Genomic DNA, 11,511 nt, shown 5'->3' on the forward strand with positions numbered 1-11,511 from the left:
TCGTCTGGCCGCCTCCTCTTTTTCTTCCTCTTCTCTTACCTTTGTGTTACTTTTTCTTTTTGCTTCTCTTTCTTCCTCCCAGCTAATGACAACCAACACACAGATGGTAAGCCTGTCCCTGTCCCTTTGTCAATTCCCTCTAGTTTAATTTTCCAATTTCCTGTTCTGTCCTGTCAAATAGCCTCATCCCAAACCACTCATCATCCACTCTCCATTAGTCTCCTTAATCCCCTGATTGCTTGTTGTCTTTGGTGTAGTGACTCACCTTTTCCAAGAACCGCAGATCATTTTGTATGCATTGTGTGTGAAATCACTTCACTTATATATAGAAAAGTAGCCGTTCTCCTCCTTCCATTACGTGACACTTGAGACACTTAGCTATCATTCTAATTTCATTCCCCTTCAGTTAATGGTGCTGTCTTCTAGAGCAGAAGACGTTGTCACATTTGCGGTCGCTCTCTGATCCATCCGGACTATTTACAGGCTTATTTGTTAACTGGAAGACTAAATGGATTTGTCTGGGATGACTGCATGTAACAGCTAAAGGTTTTATGTTTCCAGAAAATAAATATATATATGTGAACAACTTCACAGAAAAACATTGGGAAGAAACTTCTTATAATTAGAAGTGTGTGTTGAATTAAATGGTCCTGAACGATTATGATATTGGACATTTTTGGTTATTTTTCGGTGCTGAAATGACTGAAGTCACCTCTCCTGCACACACTCACACAGTTGAAGTTCACACACATTCACACACACGCTCAAGGACAGCTCGGCGACGCTCAGGTCGCCGTCCGGCCCTCAGGCCAAGACCCGTTGGACGGAGCTGCTGCTGCTTTTTTGTAAATTGTGATTTCTTTGTTTATAAAACAGGCGTGAATCACATTTAAAATGATTTACTGTCAAGTTCACAGACATTTGACTTGTTATTTTAAAAAAAAACATGTTGATTCATCTGTAGCTCATCCATCTGCCATGAATGTAACCGTCTGTTCACTGGACTGACTGATTCCTCACATGAAGTCATCTCTGTGTGTCCTCACTCAGTTACAGTATATAGTGTAGTTATAGTATATGTATGTTATGTAAAAGCATTAGATCAGGTCAGGGGGGGTTTTCTGACCTGTTTTTTTATTTTTTATTTTTTGCAGTGTGAAATGAAAACACGTCCTTTATGTATTTGCTGTTAAAGTGGATTTTATGAAACAAAACAAATATATCTGAAATTTGACATCACTATTTGAATTTGCCACTACAGATGTTTGGGAACTGGACGTTTGGGACACTGGTCTTCACGATCCTCGTCTTCACTGTTACATTTAAGGTACTTACACACAGAAAATCAGCATATAGTCTGCACCCAGGAAGCAGCTAAGAAAGCTATGTTAGTAGTGACCCTCAGGCGTCACTTTAATTTACCTCTTCTTTAGTCATTAAGGACTCAAATGTCCACTTTCAAATTACTGGTACTAAAAAAAAAAACATAGAAAATTAATATTTATTGTTCTGCACAAAACTACCAAACATTCAATCATTTTAAGGACTAACCCTTCAAACATTATTATTAGATTATCAGTTCTTGTGTGGCATTAGATATAAGATATGTGTTTTAAGTAAATATAAAGAAACACAAATTAAATACATTTGATTTTGTGCTCGTATTATTGAGCTTTGTGCGCTATTTAAAAGAATGATCTCTCACTTCTCTCTTGCAGTTGGCTTTAGATACTCATTACTGGACTTGGATCAACCACTTTGTGATCTGGGGTTCACTCATTTTCTTTGTGGTCTTCTCTCTGTTGTGGGGTGGAATCATCTGGTAAGCTCAAAAAAAACAAGAACAAAGTTTTTGAGCTGTTTTCATCATTTTTCTGTCATGGCCTAATCCTCTCCTCTCCTCTCCTCCTTCAGGCCCTTTCTCAACTACCAGAGGATGTACTATGTGTTCATGCAGATGTTATCCAGCGGTCCTGCCTGGCTCAGCATCATCCTTCTAATAACAGCCAGTCTGCTTCCTGATGTGGTGAAGAAGGTCATCTGGAGGGCTCTGTGGCCCACCACTACTGAACGCATACAGGTTAGTCATACATATACGGGTTTGAATGACACTTTATATTAAATAACTAAACTTTTATTGTAGGATTGTTAAACCTCCATAAACCTAAATTAAATCTCTTCCGAATATCAGATTATCTGACAAAGTCGCTCATCCTTTATATGTTAGATAATAGTCTCCATCGGTCTAACTGCTGGCTGTGTGTCAGCAGATGTATGCTGATTTTGGTTATGCCCCTGCTCTGCTCTATGTAAGTCAGTAAGACCTTCTCTGTCTGTGTGCAGTGCTGCTTCATTTCTAAATTATAATATAACTAATCTGACCACACTTACACTCCACCAGCCTTTATGTATTTGTAAAGAAATTTCAAATGTCGAATATAGTTATGTGCAAAGCTGTCCTAAACTGATACTTTCCCTTAAAAGTCCTAAGACATCTTAAAAGATCATGTAGATTTTACCCTTCCTCTGACCACCTGGTTCCTCTTCACCTTCTCCACACTTCTCCTTTCATCTGATGCTCCTCTTTGACAGACTAAGAGTCGATGCCTTCCCTCTGAGCCCACCACCATCTTTATGCTGTCTCAGACTTCCAGCAGAATGAGTTTCTAACCCAGCCCTCCTAGAGGTGACCCTCTTCTCTTCCTCCTCCAGTTCTTAACTCCTTTAGAAGAAACTCCTTTTTTTGTCTCCTGGTTTTGTTTTTTTTCCACTACATTGCATGAAGTAACTTTTTCAAACATGTTAATTGCATGTTATTGCAACTTGCATCTAGAACAAGACTTATAGAGGTGGCGTTAGGGCTAACACAACTTTATTCATGTTCGTGTGCACATTGTGTAAATGCAACCCCCGGCGCTCGTACCCTTATTGTGTTTGCCCGTGTGTGTGTGTGTGTGTGTGTGTGTGTGTCTGCGTGTGTGTCCACAGTGTGTCAGAGGTAATAGAAGGTTTGAGAGAGCCCTTGCTGACCACTGTTCAGACTCCTTACTAGATGGAATAGCTGTCTCAGAAGCATAGGAGCTTCTGCATGGTAACACACAACCTGCTGTCATGTGTGTGAAACGGTTGAATTGGGTAATGGTGGTTAATCTTGGCTGCACAATATAGGAGAAAAGAGCACATTTTGGGACAACTGATGCTGAAACTATATATTATGCAGTCCAGCATCCTGCAGTGCCTCCAATTCACTAATGAGATGTGATTCTGACCCACGATCTCATTAACAAGTGGATTGTAGAGGTTTGTGTTGGTGTGTGGGGCTATCTTTGGAAAAGTCTTTAGGGAATCTTTCTGTGGGCTCTGCTGCCCTCTAGTGACAGCAGGGCTTAAGTGCAGGAGGCTCTGGTCAAGGTGATGGTGAATATTCTTGTGTGTGAGATGGTGATGTTGCACGGTTTGGTTCTTTTCATGTTTTTATGCACATGTATTGTTGCATGTACAGTATGTATTTTCTGCAATGAATGAGTTTGGATGCGACATTTTCTTTCAAGCTGTTCAATTAATACATTTACAGTTAACTTGTTTGGTAAGTCCAAGTTCTGTCTATGTACTGGTTAGTAAGTGTTTTATCTCAAGATAATGAACATGTAGCCATGATATCAGGGGAAAAACAAATATGTGTGATCTAAATTTGGATTAAATCATGAATAAGATTCTGACATGAGACTTTATATCAGATTATGAAGTGTAATTTACTATGTTTATTATGTATTCTCTTTGATAAATTAGAAGGCCACTGAATGGCTGAAGGACTTTGCATTCGCTAAATAAATAGATAAATTAGAAGCCAAACCTCCAACAAAAATGCTAACGTAGCATTGAGAGGTCCAACAATAGCATTTTTATTAATGATAACTAGAATGCAGATGAGGAAAAAGCTGTTTAATTAGCTGATGAAGACACTTAGAACCAAGATGTTTTTCTCATTCTATTTCCTTTTGCAGAATGCTGAAAAACTCTACAAGGGCCATTTGTCCGAGTTCACCCCCCTGGCTGCTCTCCACGCTTCATCCAAGTCTGCCAGGCAGCGGAGAGGCTCAATCGACCAAAGGAATGTCCCGAACCCTCGAAGGTCTGAACCCTGTAAAAAGAAAATCATGTTCACACGCTGGCAACGAAGGCCAGACTACTGTACCTTCGCCCCCCTCCTCAGATTTGCAGATGACTCCCGCCACTCAAAGCAGGAGCACGCCTACAGCGGGGTGTGCCCAGAAACCTCAGTCTAACTTGTTTTTAGTTGTTGTGCTACAGTCGGGACCTGATACAGTCGTGTCAGATTGGAGTTGAATGGAATAATAATTCAGACCAATGACCAATTGGCTTGACTGTGGGCTATTAGCAGAGATCTGTAGCCTCTGTGCTAAAGGATTACATTGAAAGTGACCTTCATGCCTGTTCCCAAGTCACCAGCCAAGTCTGGCACAATGAACTATGGGAAGCTCTGGGAAAGACACCATCTACTTGTCCTTGCTAGCTGCCAAAACATGCGAGGGCTCATTGTACTGATGTCACAACAAACGGAACTTAACAGCTTTTATTTACACGATTCTAATCACAGAGGGGGGAAAAAATAAAAAAAATGCACTCACCCTTTATGTCTGCCTGCCTTTGTTAGCTGGCAGCATTTATTTCACGTTTAAAAATATGTTGATGGCAGCAGTCATGATGTGGTTGTGCTGATGGCTTGAGCTTTCTTTGACCAAACTTGTCTTCATCCCTGCCATCCCTTACTTTCCTCTCTCTGTCCATTTGTTCTTCCTCTTTTTAGGACTAACTGGTGTTGCCTGTGTGCAAACGTATTGTCTCGTAACGCTCCGTAGAACTCGACTCAGACCCAACAACATTGTAAGAACCGGTGTGGTAGAGAGCAAAAGTTTACGTGTTGGAGATGTGGATCTCAGTCGGTCTACATTTTATGGTTTATTAAGTATTGGATGGTACGTCTTAAAGGAAAAGAGACCAACTGAACCCCCAAAGCCAACACTTTAGCTATAGAATTCACATGTAGGTATTCTGTTTGCATTAGTAGCATCTGGTAGTGTAGATGACCTGTACCTCTGTAATAATAGCTAGCAGTTGTGTTGGCGTGTTTGTTTTTATTTACCACTGCAGGATCTCCTTCTGAGATCCGTCTTTTTTGCCCTTGTTTTGTTTTTTTATGTTAAATTTATCCATAATGCTGTACAAGTGAAATTTTATGGCTTATAGTTGTAGTGATCTAAACTGTCTAGCTGTTCTTAATGCCTTAATATCACTGTGTACACCATGTTATCACATTTATACAATTAAATGTGTGCAATCTGTAGGGAAGTGAACACAAAAGACCAAATTGAAAGATATTTCCAACTCTTCCTGAATTTAAAGTTTAAATTTGGGACACACAATAATGAACCAGACTTTAATTTTTTTTCATAGTTGAGGTCACTTTAATCAAAAACTTTACGTACAACATATTTCCAATTGTTCATAAGACAACAGATTCTATCAGGTCTTATGATGGTGTTACAGCTTTTTTTTAAAATTTATTTATTTTAAATCCCTTGTCTTTGAATTTTAACACTTTTCCTCTTTTCTATCTCTCTTTCCATCTTTCTCTCATTTTCCCACTGATGAAATGATGCTTCTGTGGAAGTGTTCCTACCTCTGTGACAGCTGCCTCTTTCCCTCCAATAATTAACACCACCGCCCTCTCTATTGTTGTGCATCCATCCGTCCGTCCCTCTGTCCATCCATCCATCCATCCATCCATCCATCTGGTCCTCCTGTGCACCAAAGCATCGCTGCTGCTAGAGATACTTTTACCTGCTTTACATTAGGTGCCTTGTGGTAGTTCGTGTCTGAGTTGTGTTGTGCTAGTTTTTCGGGCGTTTAGGCCGTTCTGAATTTCTGCACAAGATGGGTGTGTGGATGGAAGTCTGGGACTAAACAAGACTAAGTACAGGACTGAAAAACAACATAATTGAACAAATGATTTATTTCTTGTACCAAAAACACCCATGAATTGTTTTTTTTTAATTGACTTTGTTCCATCTTTTTTTTTTAAATATATGTCCAGCAGGGGTTCTCTCTCTGAAATGTTAGTTTTGCTGCTAAGGAAAACTCCACACAGAAATGAAAATTCAGTCAGTATATAATCACGCACGGACAAACTGTTTGTTAACTCGTGATCTCTTAACGTTTACCTGCTGCCTCTGATTATGATGTTACACGTGAGTTTTTTTCAGGGGTGAGGATCTATTTAACCTCGTCTAACATGTATTCATGTTTGTGCAGGTCTTTAAACTGGGCACTGGGTGATGCATCTTTACATTTTAAATTAATTCTCCATTTTCTTTTGTTGTTTAGGAGAATGTTATTTTACTGTGAAGCTTCAGAAATGTTTTGTGGACTAAAACATTTTACTTTCCATCACAATGGAGTGTGAAAAGATAATGACTGAACTTTCATTTCTAGGTCAACTGTTCCTTAAAATATGAAGTTCTCACTGGGTGGTCAGAAAACACTGGAAACACATCATTGTGATATTGTGTCTAACCTTTAATGGTACAGATAGAAAACATATAACAGCTCTAGTTATATATGATTAACCAGTTGAAGCCATTCAGAGTTAAAATCTGAGACTTTTTATATAAAACTTTGTATGTGTCCTTTAATTTAAACATGTCTGATTTTCTTTCTTCAATTTTATTTTATTTTTCTATTTAATATTACATACAATTAACAGTGAAAACTCTGTTGGATTGTGTGATCAGCTCTACAGAGTTAGTCCCTAATGTTCTATATTTTGTGTATTTAACACTTCATTCAAAATACAAAAGAAACCAAGCATTTTCTCATTATTTCAAGTTTTTCCTGGTCAAACTGAAATCATCCCCGTTAAAATGGGTCACAGGAACAAGAATAATAGACCAGTTTTAGAAACTGAGTAGCGATAAAAATCACATGACTTCCAAATAAACCAAAATGCCTATGTGGTTACATATGCCTCTGAGAGGTAAGTGAGAAAATACTGATATATTCTGGTGTAATTTGCATCAAGTAATCATTAGATTTTCTAATGACTGTATTTCTTAATGAATGTATTTCTGCAATTGAGGTCTGCAATTTTCTGCTAATGTCTGAATTGAAATTAAAATGTATTTTAATTTAAAGTTTTTGCAGATGCTTTTTCAAAGGAAATTATTTCAAGTTGTAACTTTGTGCCAGTATTCAGTAACATGAAATCTGACCACAACGGAAATGAATTTGTGATGAACAAGGAATAATCCTTAGGCAGTTACATTTCTTTCTGTATAATCATATCAAGTTTACTGAATTTTGGCATAAAACAGCATCTGGAAGTGTATTTCCTTTGAAGAATCTTTGGAATATCCTAATATTGCCATAACCCCTTGCTCAGAATGAACTAATATGTCTAAAAGACAGTCAGGGAACTGTCTGGTGTCCTCAAATGCTAATGAAGAACGGTGCATTCAAGGCCCCCAGGACAATCCCATTTCCCAAGTTGGGACCCAGTCTTCTGATTTCTTCTCTGTAGAGGTCATAATGTGGAAACAACATAAATAATCCAAGGAAGATTTACTGTATTTAATGTATTAATAGCATATTCATAGCTGTTTGAAGCTTGAAGTTTTAAATAATGTTTTGCTGCTACAGTACATTCACTAAAACCAGTGAAATATTCCTTTTACCTGACGTGCTCTCAGGGTTAATGCTAAATCATAACTTGCGTCACGCCACATGGACAGAAACGTTACAAACTTCATTATGAATAACATAAGACCAAAAATCCATCGTATAATAATTATTAAAGCGTGTACAAACAGCTAGTGTTTTCATTGTGTTGATTTAATTGGAAATTTTTTTTATTTCCTGACAGAAAATTGGCATGAATGAGTTGCAGAAACATGGTGGAGAAAATTAAAATGTTGTTGTTTAAAACCTTTCATTAATTCATGTATTTTCCTTACATGTTCAACGTAATCTTAACAAAACCACGTGAGAGTTTGATGAAATTTAATGAAAAGGTTGGTTATTTCATTAATAGAAAACACTGGACTTTGCCTAAGGAATGCCTTTACTGAGTGCCATTCTAAACAATAAAATTTAGAATAAAGTTTTAGAATGATTTAGATTCTTATGAAGTTATTTGCTCAAACCCTGATAGCAAGTTAGATCAGCTATGGTTTTAGAGAATATATTGCTGCAGTAATAAGTAAATCACGCTTTAATATTAAGCTTGAACTAAAAATACAGAACTTCTTTGTAGTGTCCTTATTATTCCCACATGGATGAATTATTAATTACACATAAAGTTACCTACTGGAGACAGTATTTGGATGTGCATCTTATTTATGTCAAAAAGAATGAACAACTAAACAGGTGTTGTGTCAAAACACTGTATGTACAGTATGTATGCATAGCTTTAAATATGTCAGAAAAGAGAAGTGTGTGTCAGCTTCTGTACAACTCTGCACTGAACCGTTTGTCTGATGACACTTTTCTGTACACACTTTCACATATATTAATAGTGGATTCAAAATCTTACATCCTGATCTGACAGCCTTTAAACAGAATGTGTCTCTTTTACAAGTGTATTATTATGTTCTATATTTCACATAACCGACATTATCTATAAAGTGCTGTATTCTCAAATGCAGTATACCGGTATACAAGCTAAAGTTTAGTTAGGTTAATTTATGTACAGTTTTGGGGGTCTTTTTATATCCAGTTTTTAACAGAGTCATATCAAGATTTATTGGTGGATTTTTGCCAACATTTCTGTAGCTGTCAGTGGCAAACAATTGTACCTTTGCTTGAAAATAAAAGCCAGAAGTGTAAAAATAAAACTTGAATGAATGACTTTTTTTTCACAGATTGTAACTGCTTTTAGCTGCACTTCACACAGTAACCGCAAGGGTGCAGTAGAGCGCTTCAAATGTGTTCTTTCTGGGGCTCGATAAGGGCCCCCCCAAAAAAAATCGATCAGTATAATTTTGTGTGTTTGTGTCATTACTTCTTCCCTTCTGCATTGTGTGAAACTGCACACAAAATATTTGTACAAATAGACAGCTGAAAAAAGAAGTTTAAAATGAGTGTCCCCCAACGCTGCTCCGGGGCTGCTGTCTACGCCATACCAGGACGTCAACAAGATTAGGTTGGAGGTTTTGGATCGTTGGGATTCTCTTCATCCTTTTCACTTCTCATCTCCGCTGATCCTATTCTCTCCTCCACAGCTGGCAGCAGATGAGACCTGCTTGTATATCTGACAAGGATGGCGAAATATCTAGGGCAAGACTGTCAGAGGTGAAGTCTTAGGAATGCAGAAAAATATGAAGAGTAGATGGAGGAAAATTAAATGTTTATTTTAATATGGTTGCCCAGGGTTCCCGGGAGTTCTACCAGTCCATATGTTCTTTGTGGATCTGGAAAAGACATTCGATTGTGTCCCTCACGAAAAACACCAAAATATGACAAGTCGAGGTCTGACTTCAAATTCTTCAGATCGCTTGTTTGGACTTGATGCGTCTAATGGGTTGGTCTTGTTGAATGTGATAGTTTATATATGGGTAATAAAGTCTGACATCATGGTATATTCACAAATGAAAAATGTGCATAACTTTTTACAAAAAAAATCATGAGTCAAAAGGCATCATGTGAGTCCCAAATCAGAATTCAATCCAGACTATTTGATGAGGAGGGGTTAAAAAAAAACTAGTTTTAAAAAAACCTTCTTAATATTAAGCCTTTTCAATAAGGACAAACGTTTTTTAAGTGCAACATACTTGATTTATTCTAACTCGTGTTTTATATTCTGCGTTGTACCAATCAAATACAGTAATCTTTTAACAGCAGTCATTTTTGACACCCAGAGCAACAGCACTGTTTGCTTCTACACATTTCTGTGGCTAAGAGCGGGACTGACACTTCAATTTTACTTAAATCATTAGACCTCCCACAACACACACACACACACCCCACACACACACACACACAGACAATATTGTCCTGCCATTGTAATGTCAGTGTCTCCATTCACAGCATTAAATGGAGGGGGGTGATGGAGGCATCCATACGTGAAATCTACGAATTAGCTGTGAAATAGCTGCTATTTGCTGCCAATTGTCTACGACTCTACATCAGGGTGTTTTTTTTTTTTTTTGATGTGCTCCACCTTGGTCCACAAAAGGTTTTCTCAGTATTTACAACCCCACTTAAGAAGGGAAATGCTTTCAGATTGGATTTATCTACGGGTAATAGTGCGATATTGCTTAGAAAAATATAAATCTTAAAAAACCTTGGATTTGGTATAACCTTCTCCGTTGTCTCCATACATAGAGACAACTGTTTGTCAGACCTTATCACTTCTTTGTCACACTCATTAGTGTTTTGACACACAATACAATCACATACAATGCAATTCAAAACAATCTGAGCCTGAAAGACTTCTTGTTGGCTTTACCCCTAAGAGACTGTATAACTGTAATCTACTGTACATTGCATTGAACACCCAAGGCCACAGTAGTCATCATTTCATCTATGGGAGTCACAAGATTTTAATCATTTCGAGAAATAGGTACATGTTACACCAAATGTTAGAAAATACAAAAAAAACCCAACAGTCTAATTTAAAGTGTTCTGTATTATGTATATTTTTGAACAAAAATGCACCTTTATAGCAGTAAATGCTTATGGGTATAATGAAGTGCCACGGACACACACACACACACACACACACATCCCGGTCCTAACACAAAATAGGTTTGGAACCATTGTCCTATATACATCTGCTAAGGATTTTCTTTTCTACTTTCACTGATCAGAATTCCACACCCAAACAACTGCTGCTCTCAATAAATGTAAATAATCCCTGCGGTATTATCAGATATTATGCAGATGATACTGTAATCTCTCGTCATTCTCTGTTAGCACAAATTGAGGAATTCCTTGAATTCCTTGTTAATGTGCAGTCGCTATTTCAATCATTTTAAAATTGTTTGAATTCAGAAAAATACTGGTTTATTCTTGCTTCAAATTGATCTCAATTCCTAATTGGTTTACATCAATACAGTATAACTATTTGTATAACTATTTATTTATTTGTATTATTTTTAGCAGTATTGATTAGCACTTAGCACTTTTAATTTTCTCTTTTTTAGAAACAAATCCTATTTTAGCTATTTTTGTAGTACAATCGGATTATAATGATCTGCTCTTTATGAAAGCCCCTGGTCAGTAATTTAAGTTTTATTACTGGTTGCAAAATTGTCCTACTGTGTGCTGTATGTTCTCCCATTGGTGGTTTTTGTAAATACAGTTTTATTTGGATTGGTTCCATCTTACAAGTATTCATGCATGTATAAAAGCCAAAAATAATATAACCTGCAGTCCAACAATATTCTGTAGATTTTGGTCCTCATAGTTGGAACCACTGAACATGAGAGGTGATAG

At 37.3% G+C, this 11,511-nt stretch overlaps 1 protein-coding gene across 1 annotated transcript in view; it reads left to right on the plus strand.

Moving 5' to 3' along the window:
- atp11a (ATPase phospholipid transporting 11A) overlaps positions 1-6,422 on the plus strand; it is a 30,982-nt gene extending 24,560 nt beyond the window's left edge. Inside the window, exons 27-33 of the mRNA XM_068309191.1 lie at positions 83-106; positions 1,262-1,327; positions 1,719-1,822; positions 1,915-2,080; positions 4,005-4,132; positions 4,829-4,905; positions 5,693-6,422. Of these exons, the coding sequence (XP_068165292.1) occupies positions 83-106; positions 1,262-1,327; positions 1,719-1,822; positions 1,915-2,080; positions 4,005-4,132; positions 4,829-4,880 (540 nt within the window). The 3' untranslated portion in view covers positions 4,881-4,905; positions 5,693-6,422. The remainder of the gene's footprint in view (positions 1-82; positions 107-1,261; positions 1,328-1,718; positions 1,823-1,914; positions 2,081-4,004; positions 4,133-4,828; positions 4,906-5,692) is intronic.
- The last annotated feature ends 5,089 nt before the right edge of the window (positions 6,423-11,511 follow it).

Source organism: Antennarius striatus, chromosome 24 (assembly GCF_040054535.1).
Source record: "Antennarius striatus isolate MH-2024 chromosome 24, ASM4005453v1, whole genome shotgun sequence".
Taxonomy (NCBI): domain Eukaryota; kingdom Metazoa; phylum Chordata; class Actinopteri; order Lophiiformes; family Antennariidae; genus Antennarius; species Antennarius striatus.